This window comes from Coturnix japonica, chromosome 3 (genome assembly GCF_001577835.2).
Source record: "Coturnix japonica isolate 7356 chromosome 3, Coturnix japonica 2.1, whole genome shotgun sequence".
NCBI lineage: Eukaryota > Metazoa > Chordata > Aves > Galliformes > Phasianidae > Coturnix > Coturnix japonica.
In genome coordinates, this window is record NC_029518.1 from 69,121,529 (window position 1) to 69,148,452 (window position 26,924).

Consider the following 26,924-nt stretch of genomic DNA (forward strand, 5'->3'; position numbering starts at 1 on the left):
ATATATTAAATCCATGAATGAAATACTTTATTAAACTGGGAGGGGAATATTTTCAACCTTCTACAGGATCATAGGGGTTGCAAGGGACCTCTAGAGATCATCGAGTCCAACCCCCTGCTAAAACACAATCCCTACAGTGAGTGGGTTTTGAATATCTCTGGAGGAGGAGACTCCACAGCCTCTTGGGGCAGCTAGTTCCAGTGCTCTTTCACTCTCAAAGTAAAGAAATTTTTCCTCATGTTCAGATGGAACTTCCTGTGTTCCAGTTTGTGCCCAGTGCCCCTTGTCTAGTAGCTGTGCTCCACCAAACAAGCCTGGCCCTGTCCAGTTTACTCCCACACTTTAGATATTTATAAGCACTGATAAAATCCCTTCTCAGTCTTCTCCAGGCTGAACAGTCCCAGGTCTTTCAGACTTTCCTTACTCAGGAGACACTGCAGGCCCCTTGATCATCTTTGCAGCCTTCTGCTGGGCACTCTCTAGAAGTTCTATCTTTCTTATCTGAGGAGCCCAGAACTGGTCGCAGTACTCCAGATGTGTCTTCACCATTGGCAGAGTAGAGGGGGAGGATCACCTCCCTTGACCTGCTGACCACGCTCTTTTTAATTCACCCCAGGATATTGTTGGCCTTCTTGGCCACCAGGGCACACTGCTGGCACAACAGGTCAACAACAGTGAAACGCTGGGAAAAGAGAGAGAAAGAAATCCTGAGGGAAGGGCAGGAATCTCACCCCAGTGGCTGAGGATGCTACCAATCTTCTAAGATCCAATCCAGCTACCAATTTTTAAGTAAACCTCCATAGAGTTTGAGTGAACGGCTTGGAGAAAGTGGTGGTGTTGATCTATCTTTTGATGTTCAAACAGAAGATTTTGAAACCTTCTGTATGCCTCCTAAACCTGTGGCTGAAAACGAAGGTTTTAGATGTTTTTTGTTTTTTGAAGCTGTTAGAAGACCTCGTATTGCATCTCATTTGTAATGGTAACATGTGTATTGTTTGTTTTATGTCCTAGATCTTTTGAAGCTTTAGGGCTTGCTTCTGGCGCTGTTTTCTGATTGAGGCAAATTGCAAAGAAAGCGAGGACTTAAAACAGTGAAGAATATATGAGTGTGTAGATAGTTAAGGTTGCTTAAAATAGTGTACAATATATCTTACCCACTTTACGCACTTCTTTCTCCTTCACCTGATTTCCTTAATTTTTGAAAAAAACACAACTTGCCCTTTGTAATTAGTTTCAGTTTTGAGCAAATTTGTGTGTTTTGAAAAACTAATTTTGTCTTCAGGTTATTTTATCTTGTGAAGAACTGACATGAAGTCATCCACTTTAATGTAGGTTGAATTACAGTTGTTCTTTCTTTCATCGTCACACCTTGTGTGACTTTCAGCACCCCTAATGTTGCATCAACTTGATCTACGTAGTCCCAGCCCTTCTGAAGACTTCAGTTCTTCTGCTCCTACGTGTCTTTACTTTTGTGCAACTCATATGTAACACCTTGAAGTACTCATGCTGTTTGTGGAAAAGTATTAGTTAAGATGATATCTGGTGTGAACTGTGATGGGACTTATAATACTGGAAGAAAGTGTTTATTTAAGCTGCATGTGTGATGCTATGTCCTCACAAGCAGCCTTACTGATTTCGGGAGGTGTAGGATCTGCAAAGGCAGCAGTTGAGTTGCCTGTGTAGACCAAATGCCTGAAGGAGTTCTGGGAGCTGCTTTGCTTTTGACAGCAGGGATTCTGTGGGCATTGCTTTTAAGAGCAATGGTGAATTTTAAAAGAGACTACTAGTAACTCATTATTTCTTCAGAACCAGGACTACCCAAGGAGAACTGGATGAATTATGAAAAGATCTGTTGTTTTGTTGTTGGTTTTTTTTTTTCCCCCTAGTACATCTATTTTATTTTAGGACTTCTACAAGTATGAAAAGATCTTTTCTGTGAAAGTCTTCAAAATATGCTTTCTCTGTTTCAGAGTATTCTGATGTGGCTGGTGAAACTCCAGTCATTTACTTTTAATTCACTGTTTTCCATTATATACAGAATGTATATAGAGGAGTTGTCTTTGGGCTTTGCACAAAGAAACTTATGTTTTTGACTTGGGCTCCCAGCGCTGCCTTGCTGTAATTTATTCATTTGTTTAGGAAGAACAGTTGTTTGCAACTGAACTGAGCTCACCAATTATTTGTGATACTGTGGTTAGTGTTGAAGCTTCCTTTACATGTACCGTGGCAGAAGAATGTTCTTTGTCTAAATTTCTTAGTGTTTAATGGAAAGAGGCTCAGTCTCTTGCTGAGATTTGCAGTGTTTCTTGTGAGTTAAGCTCTGCTGATTTATATCAGGTAAAGATCTTGCCCACTTAAAGGAAAATGGGAGTGGAAGATCTTTTAGCAAAGTCTAACTGAATTAGCCTCATGTATTCCTTTCAGTGCTGAGATCTCCATTCTTTTTGGGAGATTTTCAGGCATCATTTTCTCTGTACATAGTGAGTTCTTGTTGGTATATTCTCAACTTTTAGTTTTGAAATATTTCCTTCATGATAGTTACATCAAATGAAACTGCTTTTCCGAAACAGGAGGCTTCTACTTTGCAACTATAAAAAGTTCTTTTAAAATGTTCTTTTATAATGCATCAGTATTATTATTTTTTTTAACACAAGACAAATTAAGTGTTGAGATTTAGAAGATGCATCTTTAACTCCTTAACGTTGCCTTTGCAGGTACATGATGCTGATTGATGGCAAGAACGAAGTATATATGATTGATAGAGACAATTCCATTTTTCACGTATCTAATCTGGAATTTCCATTTCGCAAAGATCTTCGCATGCATCTAGCAAACACTCTCCTAGATGGGGTAAGGAATATACAGTATCATAATTGTAACAATTTCAACAGTTTGTTTTTGTTTAGAAACAAGACCAAGTTTCCTGGGCTTGAATCATGGGATTTAGGAATAATAGATGTTGTCAGTGGCTGAATGTGGGAATCACACTGTTTATAACTCACTTCTTATCTACAGAAAAGTAATGATAACTGCTCTGGAGGGAGCTGTTCACTTGTCTTTGAAATAAATCAAGGTATTGAGATGGTTTTCTCTAAGCATGAGAAGAAGTTTGAAAAGAATCTGGAGAAATAAATGCCAAACCTCATCTCTTGTTATAGCTTTGTCTCTTGTTACAGTAAACACAGTAAATATTACACACTTGATCTAAGTGTTCATAAAGTTTGATCAAATTTTGACATTTGACTTCAGTGACTTGATGTCATTTGATTCTGTCATTTTATTTTCAGCTAATTTGAATTACTAACTGGTGCAGAAATGGTTTAATTCTATTTTTTTGACTGAAACATGTCTAAGTATTTGTGCTGTTTTAAATTATGTAAATCTAGTGGACTTGTGAACCAGTTGCAAAACAAACTTTATAACGTCTGCATTTGCTGTTCAAAAGTTGGCCTCTAGTAATATTACTAGGCTAAGCTTTGCAGAACAGTAGTCACGTGAAGAGAGAATGCATTTCTTGACCTTTCTATTTTAGCTATGAATGACTTCATTAGCTGTTTTACTAAATACCTGTCAGTATAAATGAGTGCACTTCCTTGTCATGATTTGGTAGCAGTGAAGTTGTTCTACCTTACTATCACTTTTGCTTGGTAAAAACCTGAAATAGATTGAAGTCTTTAGACTGAGGTTAGGCAAGTCATCTATCGAGTGAAATTACAGGTTGTCTTTGCCTTCATTGTCACAAGAGAATTGTGAAGGAGCAGACAGCTTGCTGTGCTGCTTTTGTAGCAATGGTTTTACAGGGAAGTCTTTGGAAAGCCTTACTCAAACTGAAGTTCTTCAGGGAGACTTGTTTCAAAACAGGTGATTTACTAACATTGGCTAATATGCATATGTGGAGGACAGGGAAGCACACATTGATATATGTGTGTGAATGCGGCAGTGGCTGTTGGTCATGGGATTGGGGCTCTTGTCTGGCTTTTTGGCTGTTAAGAATAAATTAAATTGGAAGAATTAACAATCAAGTGTATCACGTACTCTGTAGCCCAGGATGTAAGCTATAACTTTACCTAATTTGCTGTTCAGCAGAAGTGTGGTTGCTATAGTACATTTCAGTATTTCACTGCATGGCATAATGATTCCTTTCTTTTCCTCACAGTTTTTTTCATGAAGTAGAAAGCAAAATATGGAAAATCAATTGAGTAACATACCTTGAGATAAACTGAAATCTTCTGATGGATAATAAATATTTTTATAGTTCAGATTTTAAAACAAATTTGTATAATCTGTTAAAAAACAAACAAACAAAAAACCAACCTTGGTTATATTTAATTGCAGTTTGTTTCAGCAGATTTGAGGCTGGAGCTTGCCTATTGCTTGAAGCATCGCAACAGCTTAGCTTTGTAATTCACTGTTTTTTTAATGCTCGCATCAAATGATGATTTCCATAACTGTTCCCTTACTTGGAATATATGCATGATTTCATTTTTTTTAATCTACATGAAGAACAGTTTGGCTTTCTTTGCATTAACGTAATTTGCCCACTAGTGCAGGAAGGCTGTTAAGTTAATTCATTAATTACAGATTGAAGTAATTCACACTACTGCCCCTGAAGTAGCTTTTTCACTTTCAGAGAATGAAGTTACAGAACGAAGGGGCCCAACTGGCTTTACTTCACATTGATCTTAGTAGTAGTACAAGAAAGAAGAAAACAGATGAATTCTGTCAGTTCCATGTGGTGAAACTGTTGCATGTGATCAGAATACAAAAGATAAGTAGTCCCTGCAAGTTTATTTAGAATGGGAATGCATAAAACTTTAATAAAGGTAATTTCCATGAGTTCAGTGATCTCTTAACATGCTTTAAGGCTTCTAATGCAAGCCTTTCTTGCAGTGTTCTTTGAGAATCTCAAATGCATCTAGGGTTCACTTCAGGCTGAAATTACTTGTAGGCAGTTCTTACCATGATCCATTACATCTTCATGATAAGAACTTTTCTGCAATGCTCTGTCTTCATCTCAAGCTTTTCGATTGTGTTTGGTCTTCTGCCATGGAAGAAAGTTTTCTGTGGATCTCATTAAAACTAGTTTGAATGCTACCTACAGGTGACTAGCATAACATTAAGCATTCCTTTGGAAACCTGGTATTTGGTCTCCATACCAGCATCTGAGGGAATGCATAAAGGGAATGTTCAAGTGTTTTGGCTGTTGTTCGAGGAAACTAGTTAGTTGTTTTCAGGAAGTTTCTGCTTAGCTTTGGAACAAGTGAGTAGAAAATGTGGAAATATACTGTGTTTGATTTGCTGCTTAATATTTGGGTAAACAAGGTCTCTTATTGTAAATATATGGTGTCTAAATTTATAAAAAGGGTGATTTTTTAACATGTGAGGTCCTAGGTGGAGGCGTTCCTCCTAGAGCTTGAATTTAGAATTCACTGGGCACATGAGTGCAGAGAGACATTCACATTGACAAAGAAATCCCACAGAATTGCGGTCAGTGGAGAGTGAGAACCTATTGCACATTCATGTCAGTACAGAGCTCACATATTTGTAAGCTCTGTCAGCAATGGTACGGCTTACAACTGTTGTACTTTGCGAAGACTGACAGTTTGTGCGCATAGTTGTTTTCTTTTTTAAAAACATAAAGCTCTTTGTATTCCCGAAATCCAGCACTGGCTAGAATTGTTTTGAAAGTAAAGGGATAAAGGAAAGACTAGAGGCAGGAGGAAAAGGAACGATGAACAGATGTGTGATTAGATCCAATTCCATGCTCTGGTTCAGCTAGGAGTGCATTCTGCAAGTTGCTGGGAAAATGAGATTCTTTGAGTTGTAATTAAATTTTGGATTATTTTATATCCAGCAACAACATAGACTTGTGATTCAAGGTGGAAAAAAACAAGTCCCTGAGCTATCAGTCCATCATCTTTCCTTCTGCTACTGGTCCAGCTTAAGGCTCGTAGCACAGTTGCTGTTTCTAATATGCTGTAAGCATATGTTCTGCAGCACAAGCAAAGAAGATTAACACCAGCAGTTTTCCAGATTACGTCAAAGAAACTGGCAAGTGGACCTCGTTCTGCAAACCTGAAGGTTATGTTGCTATCTAAAGTGGTGGATAATGGGCAAGAGATAAAAACTGTATTTCTTAGTAGAGGCAATATTAAAACGTGTTATAGCGGCTGTAAGCCTACATGGGATATAAGAAAGGTAATAAAAGGCTGCGGGTATTACTTGTGAGTACTTCTGTGTCCTATTGTGTAGCCACATGATATCTAGAAATTGTCTTAAGTATAGCCTTACAGTATCAGGTTGTTAATCAGAATAAGTGAGTTTGAGTTCCTCAAGTAGTCCATTTTTCCTACAGTATGAACCTGCCCTTGAGATCTGATTCTGGAGGCATTTTTCACTTTTTATAATTTCAAGGAAGACTCTGAGATCAGAATCTTAAATAACAATGCGTTAGATTAATTGAATCATTCTTATGATCGCTTTACACCTTGTTGCCTTGTGACAGCTGTACTGGCATAGCTAATGGAGCAGTGAATGTCAGCGTTGTGATGGTGATGAGCAGCACAGGAATTTGTCTTTTCTACTGCTAAAGCATATTGTCTTACTGTGTTTTTGCCCTGGTAGCTGGGATTTCAGTCAGGATCTGGGAAAGAACAAGAGGCAAGAGGGAAGAAGAAAAGGAGATGTAACAAAGGACCTTCACTTGTAAAGAGTCAAGAAGGTTTATATGTGTCTGAAATAGAGAAAAAGTTTTGATATAGAATTTAATTCTGGGTTAAATCTAAAAATTCCAGAGAAAATGTAACAAATGTACATGACTCTCTTGTCTGTACCTTATAATAATTGTAAACAGAATATTCAGAGATTCAGATTTTGAAAATTAGGTTTAAAATCTTTTAGACTGGGCATCAAATTGTTTTCAAGGTTTTGCATATAAATGCTGGCTTTGCAGCAGAGCTGGGTCTCTGGATATGCGTGTTGAATAAATAAGTCCTTAAACCTTAAATGTATGTTCAATTAAATGTGTTTTAGTTTTGCTCGCTCATGCAGTTGAAACTTTAAAACAGCATGGTAGCATTTTTGTATTTCACTTTTACTATACTCCATATTTCCAATGGAAAAACAAATCCTGTCAGGTTTTTTGTTCTATTACATCTGTGAAAACTTTCACATTTGAACTCAATGCCTTTCTTCTCTGTACCTGCTCTATCTACTTGTTTAGCTGATTATGAAATTTACTCTCAAAGAATGCATGCCAGTGTTGCATCTCCGTTCATAGCTTGCCAGTGTCTTACCTAAATATTGGAAGGTGACAGAAGAGCATTTCATTACACCCCTTCTACGTAGACTTTTGCAAATGTTATTTGACAGTATCTATGGCTAAGTAATTTTTAGACTTAAAATTAAGATGTTGTAGTATTATGAAGGAGTATTTTTCACTCAGACTTTTTTCCCCCTTTATGGAAGGAGGATATGTATGATATTTCACTTGGCTATGAAAATATGGTCTACATTTCTGTATTCAGTTTATAGAAGATGAGATTGCAAAATATTAAGTAGGGAACTTCTGGTTCCCATTGGTATTTGAAACAGTAGGTTTACATATTCTTGTTTATCTTTAAATGCCTCCAACTTTGTATTTACTTGAAAACAAATCTGCATTTAAAACTTGCTTATTTTTTTAAAAGCCCAATGTGATTAATTACTAAGTACAGTTCAAGAAGTTTGATCAGTATTCAGACAGAATCTTTGAAGATCTTGTTGGGGTTTACTCTGTGAAAGTTACAGATTCTAAGTTAAAAGACTGTAAAACAAAAGTGCGAGTGACTCATCAAGAATTAATTTGAGTTGATGTAAGATGTTATTGTGGATTAATTCTTGAGCATGTAGTTCTGTTTTCATCATGTTACAGTAAACTATTTTTTAATATATATTTTATTTATTTATTTATTTATTAACCCTTGCTTCATCTCCTATGTGTGGCTTTGGAGTTTTAATTTGATATTGGCAGCAAAATACCTTTGCTGGTAGAACTATCTTATTAGTTAAGAATTATGTTGCATGTGACTAAATATATTTTTTATTAATTTACTAACCTAATGAGATGGTCTGCTTTGTATTGCATGTAAGGGGTCTGTGTTCATGTTTGTTGATCATTAATGGATTTTTCTCCTTGCTGACATTTTCAAGATAGATTACCCATATATACAGAATTGAAACTAATTTCATATGATATAGACGTTGTATTTCCATTCGAAAGAGTCCTAGTGCTTAGTCACAGTGCAGCGTTCAAACAAATTGCAGTTGTCACTGCTGCTTAGAACACAGCCAGCATGAAAGAGACCAAAGTGAACGTTAAAAAATGGATGAAAGAGCTTGCTCTGTACTTTTCTGCTGTTTAATTTCTTGTTGTGGGTGAGATTTCCAAAAACGACGAGTTAGGGTTGTGGTTCTGACTGGGTTTTTTAAGGCCTCATTCTTGCAAGAAAGGTCATGATTTTAAAAGCTGTGAAGAACCTAACGTAGAAATGTTGCAGATAAGAATGTGGAGCATTAGGACAGCTTTCCGCCTTCTTACTGAAAGCTTCATGAGACATTTAGGGCCATAATATTTTTATAATGCTGACATATTGTAAGAATTGTTTTGGCAGTTAGAATGTGCCAGTTATTTGATTACATCACACTCCCAGGCTTATTCACTAGTTATAAATGTGTTGACTTTTCTTTTTTCTTGTAGTCATGAAGTAAATGTAAATGTCATCTCTTTTCTTTTAAGGAAATGATCATCGACAAGGTTAATGGACAGGTTGTTCCTCGGTACTTGATATATGACATTATTAAATTTAATGTAAGTACTTCTGGTTTTATCATTAATTATTGATTCTCATTGCTAATTTCATCTTATTTGTATAATTAAGAGCTTGAGTATAAACTTCAGCGCTAGAAGTATCAGGTCATTTTGTAGCTCAATAAAAAGCAGTGCATCAGAATTAAGATTGAAAGCAGCCTTCTAAGAGACATTGATTTATTTCCACACAGCGGTGGTTTGAAATGGTCTACTAAACACTGTTAGAAAATTTCCCATTTCTAAAGCATTCCTGAACTATATAGAGAGTGAATATGGAGAAGGGATGGAGAAGTTGGCCTGTTAGAGGCATGTATTTTATAAGAGCATCACAGTGCTCCTTGTTAAACTACTCCAACACCTCTTTCCCAAATTTCTCTTTGAAGCCGGGCTTGTAGGTTCTGATAGCTGCTCAATAAGCAGACTCTCCTATTTACACTAGCTGTAGGGCAAATACGTGAGAAAGAAATACATTGTAAAAAAAGGACAAGCCTTTTTTGACAGCTAGAAATAGTCTCTGTGGGCACAGGAGAGACTTGTTAACAATACGGAGGACAAGCAACTTGTTTCTGTTATTTATTTTAAATATGGTAAGCATTTGAAAGTCACCGTAGGACTTTTGCTTGCTACCTTTGTAGATATATATATTTTTAATTTTGTATATTTTTTTTCCCAAAAAGACATGATATATGTGAAATATGAAGTTAGTCTTATGAAAGGCTCTTCTATTGAAGCTTGTTTGAAGAACTAACCTTGACCATATGTTTCATATGAAATAAATACCATATGCTATTGTTCTCAGTAATAGGAAATGGGAAAAAGGAGGAGGATGGGAGGACATTCACAACTGTGGTGTTTATCTTCCCAAGGAACCATTATTTGTGAAGGAGCCTGCTTCCCTGGAAGTGGTTGAGTGTGATGATGGGAAGTAGTGAATGGATGAGTGCTTTATGCTGCTTTGCTTGTGCAAACAGCTTTTGTTCTCACTGTAAACCATCTTTATCTCAACTCAGGGTTTCATTGCTTTTGCTCTTCTTATCCTCTCATCTCATGGAAAAACAGTCTAGTATCTGTTAATGCTTCTGAAAATACAGAATCCTTGTAGTTTTCCCAGCAGGGCAAACAGTATTATTAAAATGCAAGACATTTCAGACTTCTTAAACTGCTGTTGACTCTTCAACATCCTGTGTAAGATGCTATTCAGCCTGAGTGTGCCTCCCAGCATGTAGGGGAATTGCAAGCTGAGCCATGGTACTGGTCACAGAAAAAGATGTTGGTGTGCTGAGAAGGGTAGTCACTGTGATAGATGTTAGCTTTCTGGGCTAGCTTTTTTCTAGCTTTTTCCTATGGGTAGGACTTTTTGGTATGCAGAGACTCCATGTTTTTCAGAAGTGTGCAAGAACTTCTCATTTTTCCTGTATTCTCTCTTGTTCTTCCACCTGTGATTCAATGTTTGTTTTCTTCATGTAGTTCTTTGTCTCTGCTGTTGCTCTGTCTGGTCTGTCACTCACTGCTGTTACTTTCCCTTTAAAAATGAATTGTAAGGTACGAAATGAGCAGTTTCCCCTCAGTATGGGATATGCATATGCTGTCTTATCAAAATAAGGCTTTTCAAAAGCTCTGGTGAAATGTTTGGAGCAAAGGGTCTGAACTTAATCTGAAGAATCCCACCGGGGAAACAACAAAAATGATGAGAGGGCTTTCAGAGGATTGTTGAGGTTTGAGGAAAGTCTATTTCTGAGCAGAGATGTAAATTCTTTAGTATATTTTGTTGGTTGGTTATTGTTTTTGATTTAAACATTGGGAATGAGAGTGGAGTTTGTTACGTAACACAGTTTTAATGTCAAGGGCAAATTAAGGCACTGTTATCAGTATGAGTACGAGCAGGGCTTCAGCTGCTAGAATTGATTAGCAGTGATCCTACCACAAAGATTAAAAAGCACAGCAGTTTCTAGGTTAATTTTAGAAGCTTAATTACAAAACTGGGCACCTGAGCATGCTTGTTTTGGCAAGAAGTGGTCAACAGAATTTTATCACCAAGAGAGGTAAAAGCATTGAAAACTTCTCATTGGTAGGGAAGGATATGTTCTTTTTTTCTTTTTTAATAAAGTTGTGTAAATTAGGTTGTGTAATTTTCCTAGTAGTTTCAAATCTAATAATTACACAGAGCAACCAACTCTCACTCCAAAAGCCCTGTCTACAGTAGAGAGCTGTTGGTATTGCTCAGGAATTTTGTGTTATTTTGTGTTACTCTTTGATTGTGAACGTAGATCTCCTCTGAAAGTCAGTGTTGGAGTTACTGTACTCCTTGGCAAAATAGTGTCATATAATTGATGATTTCCAAATGTCTCTTACTGTAATATCACTTTGAACTCTTCTCAGTATTTTCACCTGGCACTGTTGTTGTGCTTCCCAACTGGACCATATTTCATTCTTGTATTTTAATTCTGTGTTTTCCTATTTTCAGGGGACTAATTCTTAAAACTTAAAACATTACATTTGCAAATGTAATGTAGCAGCTGAGACAAGGCAACCTGTCTGAGATGGAATTTAGTTTTACCTGTTTGACAGATGAGTATCAGTTTGAGATCTAAGAGCAGCAGTGGTCTGCTAGTCATGACTCAGATGGGAATAAATGGAAAGTATTTAACTTTGTGTGCAGTATTGTAATTTGTGGGAAAGTCATGGAATTGAAGAGTGCAGTGTCTCAGTACATCACAGAATCTTTCTTCAGACTTTAGTATTTCATCTGTGCTTGACCCAGAGAAGGTGAGGAAATCACTGAAAGCAGGATGATGTGATTATCGGGAGAGAAGGGTAACAGAAACTTAGTGGTGAGCAGGGAGAATATGAAATAAAAGAGAATGGCAAGGGAGAAGAATGAGAAAAAAGACCACCTGCCTCTTAAGAATTTTAATTAAATTTTTATCAGTGAGGCTTTCTGTTACTTAGGTTTTCAATTTTACTGGGATGTATCAGGAACAAACTTCAGGGACCTTATATAAGAGGTGAAAGAAACTGGGAAAATAGACTGTGATTGAAATACATACTAAGCATTTGCATCTAGATATCTAGGCAAGAAAAGTCTTAGAAGGAAAACTGAGTTTCAGTGATTGGGAGAGATGTATATTTGCTTTCACAGAGAAAGTGTGGAAATAATTTCTGTTCAGTTTTTTTTTTTTTTTAATGAATTCTGATGCTTATCACCTGCAATTGCTTAAAAAGTCACTTTTCAGAGTTGATAATGGAATGCTTTGATTTAATTTCTTTTCCCTCATTTGGCATGTACATGAGCTGCTATGAAAGTAATGCCTTCTATTTTATTTTGGCTCTTGACATCAGAGGCGAGTGTTGTTAGTGTGGCAGTGGGGGTTGAACCTTCCCACCAGTATTCTGTTACATTTTGGTTTAACATTAGAGATGGATGGCATCTGACATGGAAGTGTGTATGGAGATAAGGTATGGCATTGAATTCCTTCACGTAGAAAAAAAAAAATGGCACCCATTGATGTTTGTTGACACTTGCTGAATGTTTATGAAGACCAGTTAGAGGATGTGAGCACTGTGTTTTAGCAGTGGTGACGTTGACAGTGGGTCACCTCCGCTGGCGCAGATTGTTATGAGCATGACGTGCTGGCAAACGCAGGTAGTAGTGGTGACTATCTTGAAAAGTAGTGTTTTGTAACTGAGAATTTGCTGTAAGGCATTATTTTACTCTTTTCTATCTGTTGTAGTTTTTGTGGAAACAAATAAAAGGCATTACTTTTGGAGCAATCTATGTGGTTTCCATAAGCTTGTGGTAGTGCCTGTTTTGTTAAAAGGCATAACAATGCCAGGAAAAGTAAATGATTATTCAGGAAGTTTCAAAAGATTGTTTTGTTGTCATGTTCTTCAGTCTGAAATGTATTATTAATAGAAACAGAAAATATGATATTGCTGTATCACTGCCTTCATCCCACGTGCTGAAAGCAAGCACGTAGAAAGGAAGATGTGTGCAAGTGAAATAAACCAACCTTTCAGCCTCAGCTCTTTGAGGAAACAGCAAATCCCTGCATTATTTTTTTTTTTTTTTTCAGCTTTGCTTGGTTCTTTCAAACAAACAAAAGACACAAACCAAAAAAATCCCAATATAAATGTATATAAAATAATTTCTCAAAACCTCCCTTTCTTAGAGGCTGCGTAGCTACATACCTCTGTAATAATAAATGAAACAGAATATGACTGTCTGGGTAGTTGGTACTGAAACTTCATCTTCTCTGTAAGTCTCTGGCAGAGTTTTGTCCCTGGTTGTCTACAGTGCTCTTGAGTGATTCTCAGGAATAGTCTAAGATTTAATGTTGTTAAAGGACAGTTCTTAGCAGCCATCCCCAGATACTGTTATCTTCTTTTGGAGAACAAAAATGGATGAGCATGGTCAGCCAGTCAGTGGCTTCAGGACCAAGGATAAGGCTTTGCAGCATTAGTTGGCCAACACAGATGTTCCAAGACTGTCTTCTAGTTAACAAACATTGGTGTTGCATTACTGCATTTCAGAAGTCCTGCTTTTGAAATGTCAGGTGTTCTGCTGTTAATTTAGGGGCCTACAGTAGGGGATGAGATGAAATAAGGTGGAATAAAATATAGTACTATATCATTAGAGTCCTGTTACAGGGGATAAAGGAAGATTGAAGAGGCACCAAAACTAATATTCCACTTCTTGTCTGTGGCACCAGTGTGGGGAAGATGGTGTTATTGTGTCAAGTTGTGTCAGGCATGTGAGGAGTTTTCACTGCTAGTAATCAATTCCCGTATAGGTTACATTAAAATACACTTTTTTTCTAAGAATCATAATCCACTTTCTTTAAAATGTGTATGTTTATTTGGCTTTTCAAATTCTGAGATTTTTTTTTCTCCACGTTTATGTCACTAGTTATGTGTGGACTCTGCATAAATGAAATCAGGATTTATTTTATGTTAAGAGGATTATGAAAAAAAAAAAAGAAAGAGGCTAATGGAATCATAGAATCATTTGAGTTGGAATGGACCCTTAAAGGTCACCTAGTCTGACTCCCCTGCAGTGAGCAGGGACACCTACAGCTACATCAGGTTGCTCAGAGCTCCATTCAGCCTGACCTTGAGTGTCTCCAGTGATGGGGCATCCACCATCTCTGGGCAACCTCTTCCAGTGCCTCACCACCTTTATTGTAATAAAGGTGAATAAAAGTGAAGGATGGTGACAACAGAAAAATTAGCAGTCCTGGAGTAAATACAAATAAATCCAAATTTCTGCTCATCAGAACTATTTATAATCCAAAATGTCTTCATTCTTCAGTCATCTTTGAGACAGCTCTTCCTGAGAGACCTTGTTTTGACAGGCTTTTTCTTAGATCATATTCAGTAGCTACATTTAGATGTATAAACACTAAACCCAAGCAACTATTTTATTTCTTAACTTAGTTCAGTAATAAAAAAGGAACACTAGCGTAACATAGGGTCCTAATTAATGAGTTCTTAGCAAAGATACTGAAAATGAGTAGTACTTTTCCTTTTCCTCTTCAACCCTGGCCTTTAATTTTTATAATTCTAGCCAAGTTTTGAGACCAGATTGCAATGGTAAGAATAGATCAAGTGCTTGAAAAAGAATAATTATTTTAATGTTTAAAATGGAGATAGAGAATTTGGATAAATTTTTGAAAATTCTATGCATGAAGTCAAGATCAAAATTTCATTTGCTGTCATTATGCATAATAATGTTGTAGCTGTTAGATTAAACTTATCACTGTAAACAGATACTGTGATCATAAATCTTCTTATGGGTTCATTGAATTCATGCATGAATTTTTTTTGTTTGTTTTAAATCCTTGTAAAATATTACCATGTCTGATTTTTCCATTATAAACCTAATTTTAAAGTGATGTAAAGCTCACAGTACAGGTTGTCTGTCCTTTATTAGTCAAGTAACCTTATCTGAAAAATACACTGTGAAAATTCTGAGAGCATAATTACAGAGATGCAAGCATTTACTAGCATAATATTTTCTGTTTACAAATGCACCTGACAGCCAATGACTTTCCCAGTATTAATTTTAATTTCTAGGTTATTTCAGAAATTGTTCAAGTTGAAAGTACAGGTTTAAAATACTTACGTTGCTATTGGTACCCTAGAAAATTAGCTGTTCATGTACTTACTCTTGCCTAGGCCCCTGCAACGGTGGTCTTTACATTATGTTCTAAAAATCTATATGTGCATCCTCATTCTAACCCAGGTAAGAGGTTTTCAAGTAAATGAAGTATAGAGCATCTGCTTGATCTTACCTCATGTTGCAATCTGGTGTTACTCAAGAAAGACACACTAAGATTGTCTTTTAACTGCAATGTTCTGGTACCTCTAGAGCTTCTCTCTGATTCCTAGGTCTTCTGCTTGATTTGCAGTGTCACGTATCTGGTAGTGCCACTGCTCTCTACTTCTCCGTGTTTTGAAGCATAGTTGATTGGTTGATGAGCAGAGACTGTAGTGTTCTGAATGATGAGCAGGGACAGCTTGGCCAGGTGAAGCCACGAGTTGTAATATGCTTGAGTATTTCTTAGGGTATATGAGTAGGATCAGAATAGGGAGAGCAACTAGTGGTGGGCTTAGGAGACCTTGGAAGGTGAAGTGTCAATACAGTAATGCAGTGCTGGGACAAAGCTTTTGGGTCTGTGGAGATGGATGAACAGGAATGTATATAACTGGTGGTCTTTTTCATAGTTTTTCCTGTCTCAGCCCTGCTCCCTGTTCATCCTTTCCATTATTAAACATTGACATCTATGTCTCAGCAGTGAAAAGTGAAAATCTCTTTACTTATTCTGTAAACCTCTCATAGTTTGTGCTTTTTTTCCTATTACTCTTTGTGTTTGAGAAAGGTAGATATGCAACTGAGAAGTAGCATTGTTGCGTGTTTTTGCATCCTTCTTTAGAACTTTTTTTGCTGTATTACCTTCAAAAAGTAGACTATCGCTGGAGGGCGCTAACCTGGATATTTACGGTGTTTTTCTGTCCCTCATTCTGTACTTTTTATTTGATAAACTGCTTACTGTCAGGGAGCATTTCGTTTAATTATTTATTTTTGCATTGTGATTAGTTTGACGGATGACTGTTTTACATTCTGGCTAGATTTTGTGGAAAATGCATCTGATTTCTTTTTTTCTCCTTTCCCCTGTGTCTCTGAGTTAGATCCTCCTTTTCCTAACCCTAGGGGCACTACAAATTGCGAGTAAGGTAGTTTGTTTTCCACGATTGCCAGAATAGAGAATGCTCGGTGGAATATTATACAGAAGCAAAGAGACTGTATTAAATTTTGTCATGTCTTGTTTTCTTTCCCAAAGGTAGTTGTTTCCATACCTTCCTGCGAAACATGCCTCATGAGAACCCTTTGAATAGCAGATTACCATTGCTGTAATTGTCAGTAGAAGAGGCATGAAGTGTTGCTCCTGGGAGAGATGGGGACAAGTAGTTCTCCAAAAGCAGCTGTAGAAGTTGCTGTGGTATTGAATCCTTTATTATTTTTCAGGTGTTTGGGTTGTGTAGGTTTTATTCCTATTTACTCTGATGTGACAGCTCTTGAGCAAGATGTAATACTTGCTAAGGCAATTACAGTGCAAGGCCTGAATGTTCAAGTTACACTGTAAATGAAAATATTTCTGAAATACTTCAAACCTTCTTTACAGGGAATAAAGTCCATGAGCAGGTGTTTTCTTTCCTTGTTTGTTTGTCTCTTTAAAGTGGTCTTCTTAGTATTTTTTTCTGAACTGTTTTGCTTGTCACATTTTCACCTTTAAAAAACCCTCACTTTTTATTTGCAATATGTATTTTTTAACTTCTTGTGTTAGAAACTGTAAAGTTAAATAGAAGAATTGTCTGCCTCACCTTGCTGTTTGTAATAACCATTACAGTGGGAACTGTCAAGTGGACTTGGACCCAACTTCTGGCTTAGGCAAATATTCACATCTCTCAGGAACCTGAGAATGATCACAACTAAAATGTGAAGTGTTGATAAACTTCACAGTTGGGCAAGTCTTCCAATTGCATCATTATTGCTAGTGAGCATTAAATCTAATTATTTTCTTTCAAACAAGGAATTTCTTTTTTTTTTTTTTTTTTTTTTTTTTTGCTATATTATATGGAATCAGTGGGATTGTATTCAAACTTAGTCTGATTTCCTTAACTTAGTTTTTGTTCCTCCTTGTCTATACTTTATCTGGAACTTATACTTGATATATGCAGCTTCTTCGCTGTCTCCTGCCTTCCCCTCTTCTTCCTGCTTTTATGTAAAAGAAACTAAAGAGGGAAAAAAATATAGTTAATCAAAAGATCTAAAATAGATAAATAATACAAAATAGGGTTTCTGAAGATGAAAGGAGGATATCTCAAATGTCTTCTGTTCCATTTTCAGTATGTTGGAACAACTTGAGTGATTTATTTACTGTGTGACTTGTGGTAAGAGAGAATATGAGGGCTGTATTTCATCCTGGTTAGAATATTTCTTTTGTTTAAAACAAGTATGAAGAAAAAAATTTTTTGAAATAAGTAAAACAGCAGTTAATCAGTATTCCTGTTTGTAAGCATAACTATGGAGTAGGTATCTTACAGAGACTAGAATCATAGAATCTTTTGAGTTGGAAGGTTCCTTTAAAGGTCATCTAGTCCAAGTCCTCTTCAGTGAACAGGTACACCTACAGCTAGGTCAGGTTGCTCAGAGCCCCATCCAGCCTGACCTTGAATGTCTCCATGGATGAGGCATCTGCCACTGTTTTGGGCAGCCTGTTCCAGTGCCTCACTACCTTTGCTATAAAAAAACCCTTCTTCCTTATATCCAATGTCAATCTTCCCATCTTTTAGTTTGAAACCATTTTCCCTTGTTCCTTCACAACAGATCCTGCTAAAGAGCCTGTCCCCTTCCTTCTTGTGTACTTACCTTACAGATCTTTTGCAAGTCTTCAGGAGTATAAAATCTACTACAAGCAGATGCTTAATGTTTAGTTTTATTGTGATTTAGGAAAAGCAGGTGGCTCCCTTTCTAAGAAAACACTTGTGAAACAGTGATAATTGTAGGTTGGATTTTTTTAAAATATAAATTATTTTTAGGGGAGTTATGCTTACTGTAATGAGTAATCTTATTTTAAATAAAAAAGTAAAAGAATAATCTTATTTTAAGTAAAACAAAGTGATTTTTGTAAAAAAAATGAGTTTTACAATCTTTTCAGGTATGAAACACTCTGAGCAATATCTTGTAAGATTTAGAATTTTTCCCATGCTTCCTTAACTCATGGGAGTGCTACTTCCTCATAAAGACATCAGTGTAAAAGAGATCAATAACTAATCCTAAGAAGAGTCATGTGAAAGGGAAGAGAGTGTAAGGAGAACTGAAACAAAATATTGTCTGGGCCATGTAGTGGTTGTTAAAATTAAAATGCCTACATATTACATGCATCAACAGTGCTAGCAAAAGTCATATGAAAAACATAGAAGCAGTAAAGCCTTGTGTTTAATATTTTATCTTGTAGATAGCCTATGTTCAGTGCTAAATGAATTATTCAAAATTTAGATTCCCAAGGGAGGACGGTGTGAGATCTTTTTGTGTGTAAATATCCCTATGATGATGATGGAGAATCTATTTTATAGCTGTGGGTTATTAGAATTCTGTTTTTTAATTCTGCAATTAAAAATTGGAAGTTCATCAACTCCTTAAAGTACTTGAGGGAGGCAGCCAGTCTAGACTAGAACATCATTCCTGCAGATTTCAGTCATTTACATCCCAGTAAAATCTGCTGATTTGAGTTTTGTTTTTGAAGGCTCGGAAGGATTTATAAGGATTATAAAGATGCTGAATGAAACCACTGTACATGCAGTCAAACAACGAACTGGACTGAGTTGTCTGTATTCCCAAATAGCAGCTCCTAAGCTTTCAGTGCCTACCTTATGGTTGTGTGGTGGGTTGGATGTTTGTCCTTGTTTTGACAGTCCTGATATTCTGTTCTAGTTCTGTTTGCTGATAATAAAAGGTGTGAACTGTTAGGCCTTGAAGTTTACTCGTGGAATACAAACTTCCTTCCTTTGTTGATTCATTCCAAAATGTATCCCCATGTTCTCCTGAAAAAGGAATACAGATAGTTAAATACATGTCTGAAGTAATCCTTTTAATGGGTCTGATTCCCAAACCAATTTTGTTCTGTGGTAAGTCGAAGCAATATTCCATTGTATAAGCTGGCAACATATAAATAGTAATTATGTTTGTGCAGTGCATTGCTTGAATTGTTAAAATTGAAGCAGTACTTCACATACTGTACCTCATTGCCAATATAAATTTTAGAAACCATTTTGAAGCGGCTTAATTCCTTGCCACTAATGTAGCTTTTCTTAATATTTGGTGGGTAAATTTAGAAAAAGACACATTTCAAATTCAATTTTCAGATTGTAATAGCTGTATTCTGTGTTAGAGAAGGAAAATGGAAACGTTGTGATTCGTCAGTACATTTCAGTTCTTTGATGCTTTTTTTTGGTCCTGTTTTAAAAACAAAAATGCAAAAAAAAAAAAAAGTTAGATGATTGAATTTGATTATAATCTCATTTGGAGAATGGGGCAGCACCTTCAGATTTGTTTTTATGTATAAGCTACACATACATATCTGTATAAATAAAAAAAAGACTGCCACATCTATGAAAGCACAATCAGAATCAATCCATGCCAGACCATTAGTACAAGTATTAAATGCAAGATATTTGACTGCGAGGTCTTCAGAAAATGGGAGAACTAATAATGGGCTTTAGTTGGAAATGCAGATGTCAGCTGTGGGTGCCTTGAATTGTCAACAATAATGCTAAACACAGGGTAGGATTTCAGCCTGCTTGTTCTTTATTCTTCTCTCAAAATCATTAAAGCTAAGACAGTTGTGACATGTGTTCTGCTGTGGCTCAATAAGTAAAGACGTGCGTGGAACGTATATGCACGCATGTGCTGAATTATTCATCTCTAAGGTGTTTCTTTGGGGGAGGCAAACGGAACGGACTGTGCTGGCAGGTAGGCAAGTATTCTCAGTTTATCTTGGACCAAGCTGCTTATCAACAGTGTTCATGTCAGTGTTCAAATTCTAATAGAAAATATTATTGTAGGATTTAGCACCTGTGTACCTGTTTTTATTATCTCTACTCCATCCAGCGAGGTGAAGGACTTTCCCCATGCAGCTCACCAAATTTGTGAAGTTTTAGTTGCCGTAAGGTTGGCCTTAGAAGCAGAATGGAGACTTGTCTCCTGTCTGTTTCAGCAGCTGCTCAGAGGTGCTGTGCTTCTTCCTGAGAGAGAAGTGCCCCAGTGTGACATACAGCAGAAGTCCTGTTATCCTGTAAATTTAAATTGAAAAGTTCAAACTTATGCAGCTTTCAAAGCTCATTAGAGATCTTATTTTATGTTTTGAGATCGTGTGGAGGATTGTGCTTAAAGTAGAAACAGTCTTTTTCAGTGTCACATCTACTGCAAGCCCACTCTACACTGTGACCCTGTAGAGTTAGCGTCCTATGAGTATTACATGCAGTTACAACAGGTGGAAAAAAAATCTCAGAAGAGAAGTAGGGTCAACAGATGAGTCTCCCCCAAGTCTTCTCTAAGTGATATTTTGCTCTGGAATACATTTTAATCTTGTGAGGGGGAAGTGTAACTTTCTTACATGGATGGGAAACACATGCTACTTGTTAACTGTGCCTTACTCCACACCAGCCAACTTATTTTGGGATGAAAATGCGTAGAACAGGAATTGCCATCTCACACTCCACTAGCAGAGCTGTTAGGTGCTGCTGACCCTCATCCTTCTCAAACAAACAAGAAACTTGCATTCAGTCTCAAATATCTGAATGCTCAGGCTTATAGAACATCTAAGTATTGCTTAGAATCTGGGTCAGGCTGCCCAGGGAATTGGTGGAATCACCCTGGAAGTGTTGAAGAAACATTTAGATGTCGTACTGAGGGACACGGTTTAGTGGGAAATATTGGTAATAGATGGGTGGGTTGGAATGGATGATCTTAGAGATCTTTTCCAACCTTGGTGATTCTGTGGTTCCATTAAAAGTTATGAAAACACTGATGTTTTGTTTTTGGAGAACTTCTAAATGTGTGCTTTATACACTATATATTCTCATCCTCTGTTGTCAAGGTCTACAAATTATTGTGCTCTGCATTTCCCTCCTACTTACTTCTAGCTAGGTTTTCCCACTTGAAGGTTTAGGATCTGACCAGAATGCATACATTAGATGCTAATGTTTCTTGTGATTATGAGAATTTTGAAGAACAGTAAAAGCCTTCCTCTCCCAGTGTTGCTTTTATTCAGCATGTCCTTGATTTAAATTCAACATTGCGTTAATTTTCTTACCGCTAATATCCTGTACTTAGGTGGGAATGAAATACTCCTTAACTTCTTAATTTACTTGACTGATGAAGCAATTGCTTGGCAGCATTACCTGTGCTTTCTCATCTCATGTAATCTCGTGTCAGCCTAGCTCTGACCTTTATGTGATAGACCTTCCACTTAACGAGCTTTGGAATAAAAATATATGATTGACAGAGCTGCAGGAAATAATTAGTTTCAAATAGCTGTGAGAAGCGAAAGGATTATTTAAGGGAAAAGAAAGTGATACAGCTCTTTCGTGGGGCATATGAAATCATCTTGGCTTTTAATTTAACTATGAAGGGATTGAAATGAAGTCACTGTGCTAAAACATTTCTGAATGAATCATTGTAAAGAAGCACTTCTAAAAAACTTCTTATTGAAGCTCAAATATTTGGAGTTAATTAGCTCATCTGCTCTTTCAGACCTTATGAAATGTGGCTGTGTGGGAAAACTGCCTTAGGGAAGGGATCAGGTCTGTTAGATTTCTAAAACTTAGGTATAGGTTAATAAATAATAATAACGAAGTTGAAAAAAATGATAAGTTATGTAAAATAAATCACATTTTGCAGGAAAAAGGTGTGCGTTCTTCAACTGGTTGATACAAAGGTCAGGGTGGCAGTGTTTCCTTTTGAGTTTGGAAAGGACTTAATTAAACTCACCTTAATCTAACACGGGTGTTTGCTTTTTCTCTGAGTTGAGAGACTTGCTCAGAACATAATAATTCCCTCTTCTCTTTGCATACCCCTTCAGCATGTCATAGAATGGGGTGGCTTGGAAGGGACTGCAAAGACCATCTAATTCCAACCCCTGTGCTGTGGGTGGGGTTGCCAGCCACTAAATCAGGCACTAGATCTGGTTGCCTGGTTAGTTGTGTTTTTTTTTTTTTTTACATTTACCAGCTTGCTATTCTTCCAGACAAGTTCTGGTTCTATTTGTCATATGTTTGAATGGAGCTTTCTATCTTGCAGGTTCTCCTTCCCTTTCTCCTCTCACTGTGTGCAGTGTGGCTTGGTTGCTGGTTCTGTGTGTGTGTGTGTGTGAATGAGGTGGTAAAATAAGGGATGGTTTCATGTAAAGTATTTCCTGTGCTAGGTATCTTTTGAACTAATGCTGATGTATGAATTATGTATGCCTTAATACTAGTTGAATTGAAACAGACTTTAGAATTTCTGTTCATTTTCACTAAATGACATCCACGGTGTGTTCTTGTCACCATCTAATGTTCAAAACACATTCGACTCCATTATAAGCAGCTATTAATCCAACAAGCGTATTTAGGACGCTCGTACTGACTAGTTCACTTCATCAGTGTGCAAAGAGTGATGCGAAAGGGCTGCTTTGTGTCAGTAGGACTGAACCATCATGTATTCTGCGTGTTTCTGCAGCCAGTATTTTTTGGCATATTTTCCAACTGCAGCTATTGTTTTCTCTTTCCTATGACAGAAAAGCTAACTTTTATGTAATTATTCTTCCTTTTAAACAACACTGTGGTACATTTAAGCAGGGTTTTGCTTAACTACGTGAAATGCATTGTTATTTTGACTTTGTTAGGAGTAAAATGAGTTGAATGACTTCAGAATAAAATTGTGTAGAAAGGTATGGAATTGCTATATAGTCAAAGCTATGCTGTCATTTAAGTTTCTTAGCTGAATTTGCAAGCATTTAGTTTAACTCACATATGCTTGAATGCATGTTTTGGGTTTTTATCCTTATATGAACTTTGATTTCATTAAGTCTATCACAACCTGAGACAAAGACTTGGAAACCAAATACATGGCAAATATGTGTATGATAGTGATTTGATTTGAATGTTTTTTGTGTCTGTATGGTTCTAAATGCGGTGTAAGGAATACTTACTGTTCCAACAATTTGCTAAGTGTCTGGTTTTAATACTGATTTTGTTAATTCAACAGGGACAGCCAGTTGGAGACTGTGATTTTAATGTTCGACTTTCATGTATAGAAAAAGAGATTATATTTCCACGACATGAAAAAATGAAGACTGGTCACATTGACAAAGCACAGGAGCCATTCAGTGTTCGAAACAAACCGTTTTTTGACATCTATGCTTCAAGAAAGGTAAACTCAATTTTAGGTTTTTACATTAAGGTGCAGAGGGTAACAATGCAGTGTTCAGGTTTTCCCTAACCTAAATTTTCCTTTTTTTAATGTTTGTGTGTGTGTGGTAAAAGGCAATTTTGGTTCTACTGAATTCCACTTTTTCCATATCTAAAACCTGTCCTAAGATAAAACGTAGTTCTTTAGTGTGATAGTATCAAATTAAGATACAGCAGCATGAGTCTGAAATGTCTCCTAGCCAATGGGAACACTGGAGAGTTGCACAGTTCACACTGTCCTCTTTTATATCATAGAATATAACTTTCTTTTTTTGTTTCCAGTCCTCATCTGGGGCTGGTATAAGAATCATGAGTTGTGCTTGAACTCCCACATGCTCTTCAGCAATGATTACTGAGCCCATGTTGGTTAGCACCTCCACATCTTGCTTATTAAAATGCTGCCCCAGAGAGCATGTGACTTGCAAATATATATATGTGAGTTACTGTATTTCAGTGCACACTCTGTTCGTCAGTAAAGTAGTATTGTAACATTCTGTAAAATAGTTTTATTCTGTGAATTAATTGAACAACACTTTTGTCTAGAGTAACCCTTTTTCATCAGTGCTGCTGTTAGAGGGGTCCCATATCTAACCAACGCAGTGAATATGCAATTGTTAGCTTTCATTTGCTTTTGTCATTACCTAGAGCTTCTAGCAGGCAATAAGTCTTGCCCCAGCAGGAGCATTAGTGGAGTTTTGGCTAACCAGGAGGTGGCTGAAAACTCAAAGTGATGAACATAAGTTGGACTTTCAAGAAGCCCGACACAATGGCAGTCTTGGGGAGGTTTGAATCGAGAACAATTCTGTCAGGAGGTTGTATGCATAAAGTGCTGTAAATGTTTTGTTCGCTTAAAGTGCTGTAAATGTTTTGTTCGCTTCTCTGAAGCATAGTATTGTTTTTTGGATCATCTACCTAACATCATATTGCCACTGCTATTAATTCAATGTAAACTTGTCTTGGAGGTAGAAGGCTGTTTGCCCGAGACATGGAATTTTGAGCTTGAAATTAAAAGGAACATGTGATTAATAGTTGGTTTCTTATATTAATTATTTCTTCAACCTGTTTCTTAAACTGGAGTTCCAGATTATTTAAAAATCCCAAGGAAAATATGTGTGGAAGCATTCCTAGAAAACTTTCCAGGTAAAACGCATCTATAAACAAATCTCTGGCAACTTATATCTAATCATTATTTGACACATGAAGCCATTGACTGCTGGCAGCCACTCTGCTAAGAACTGATTGCTGTCAGGAGGTACATTTCAAAAGTCATCAAAATATACTTTGTACCATAGCTTTGTGCAGTACAGCTTAGAACCAGCCAGACGATGACTATTGAAAATGTCACCTCCTTCCCAAAAACTAGGAAAAGAAAATTAGGCTCAACTGCTTTATTTGCCTGTCTAAATGAGGCTTCTGAATTGTCCATGTACTGAATTTTAACAGTTCTGACTACAGCATTTTCAGTCAGCGTTGTGTTTACGGGCCTTTATTTTCTTAGGCAACTTTTCAGTGTAAATTCTTTAAGTTAGTGAAGGCCTTATATTTGATGCTTTACTGTTGGGCAATACTGATGAGGAAAATAAAATACACAGGACTAGAATTTGCCTTGTAGTAGATTTATAGTGCATTTGACATCAGTGCTTAGACATTATTGTAGAATTTATTTTTTCCTTTTATCCTTGCCTTTGACACAAGATTTGATTAACTTCTGAATTATGGGGTGAAGAAGTTTCCTGGCTAGTTTTTGAATTTTTTATTTATTTATTTACTTTTTTAAATCTAGCTATATTCAGCAGTTAGACATACATAGAGAGAGCAGCAGGGTTAGGGGCTACCCAGTGCTGCAAAGAGAACAGAGTTTTATCTTATTTAAAATATTTCAGACATTTATGATTTACCTACTCTATGCACGTTATAGATCAAGTTGGTAAGAAAATAAGGCAAGTAAGAGTAATATCCTGGGTTTAAAAAAATCTTTTTTTGTGTTTGTCACTTAATAATCCACCCTCCCCTATTAGACCAAATAAAATTCAGCAACTGCTCTACACTCTGGGGCTATGTGGCATTTTGTTTCTTTCTCTGATCCTTCCTTTTTTCTCTAGGAGTTTTGATGCTTTTTGTAAGCAATGAATATGCCTTGAAACAGAGATAGCAGTGACCACACAGCAGGGCATCTGAAAGCGTGAGGCACAGATTCCTCTTTGGCTTTTATAGCTTAACTAAAACTTTCAAAATGTGCTGTCTGGAGATAGGCAGTAAGTCTGTGGTATGAGGTAAAACTGTAAGGACATTGTAATGTGTGTTTGAGGTTCCTGTGCGGCTCAGTGAGCAAATTATAATCACCTTTAAAGTCATCTTTAAGGATGGTGATGGAGCACTGTTTTGCTTTCTGCATTTTGGGCTTGAAATAACCGTAGACTTTTGTATCTTATTTTTTTTTGAGCAGTATACTTAATATGTTTTAAACAGTCTTTGTTTTGATTAAAAGTGACTGCTGTATAGTGAAATACGTTAATTGCCCTACTGATAATAATATTGATATAACAGCTAATGAGACTTTAAATACGATCACTGTTTTCAGTAAGAAATAAGGTTTTTTGTCATTATCTATGTATTGTTTGTATGCCCTGTGATATCTGTAGGGAATCTGAGGTAGCACTATCAGCATTGGTGTGGAGTTGAAATGTTTAAGGGAAACCTTAAGAATTATAAACCTCAGAATTTATTTTAAATCCGTACCTGTTCAAAATAATTGCATTTACGACAGTATGTTCTCAAAATAATTATTGCTGCTCTTATATCAAAAATACAAATTTCATCTCATTTGTTCTGTGAACTTGGTGAGTTATCTGACTCCTCTAATGCTCCTTGGGATAGTGATGCAAAGATGAGATCGTTGTACTCATGGCAGCTTTGCAAAAAGGACTTTTAATTACGTGAGGTTAGAACATACTATTGTTTAGAATTGTCACCCTGTCCTGAGAAAGAAGTACTTAGAAATAGTATTGCTTTGCTGGCGACCTTTTTACTATGCTTTTTTCAGTCATCTCTACAACTATCACGACAAGTAAACTCATACCTACCAACACCTCATTAGTGAAATGAAGAGAACAGGCTGGTTTTTCTTCTGCATCAATGACAGATGTCTTGGTAGGGTTTACCAGCTTTGTGTGCAGCACAACAAGGGTCTGGAGAGAGCCGGAGAATCCTTCCTGGCTTCTAAGTCTGCTCGTGTTTGGATTGACTCAGCAAATACATCAGTTCATCTCCAGAGATGATGCCAATAAAATGAAGAGGAGCAGGAAATATTTATACAGATTGATTAAGGTGTCTGAGTGCCCGGAGTAATAGGTGTAAATGATAGATTCTATCATGAGCGGTTTGTCTTGGATTTCTTTCAAACACAGCTGGATTTTATCGAGGGTCAAGAAAAGAACCAAGTTTACTTCTGAATTACCTCAGCTGGAAGCATGGGTGTTGGTCTAGGTGGGTTGTAGGAATAATACTGAACAAAGCCAGGAGTCTCAGCACTGTATTGAAAAGTTTTATTCGCTTACTCTGCTATTAA

General features: G+C 36.7%; 1 protein-coding gene across 3 annotated transcripts in view; it reads left to right on the forward strand.

The window, feature by feature from the left end:
- Nucleotides 1–26,924, forward strand: part of RNGTT (RNA guanylyltransferase and 5'-phosphatase) — a 171,837-nt gene that overhangs the window by 41,388 nt on the left and 103,525 nt on the right. For all 3 annotated transcript variants that reach the window (XM_015858956.2, XM_032443565.1, XM_015858955.2), the window contains exons 9-11: nt 2,715–2,850; nt 8,777–8,848; nt 23,154–23,318. In XM_015858956.2, coding sequence (XP_015714442.1) covers nt 2,715–2,850; nt 8,777–8,848; nt 23,154–23,318 — 373 coding nt within the window. The remainder of the gene's footprint in view (nt 1–2,714; nt 2,851–8,776; nt 8,849–23,153; nt 23,319–26,924) is intronic.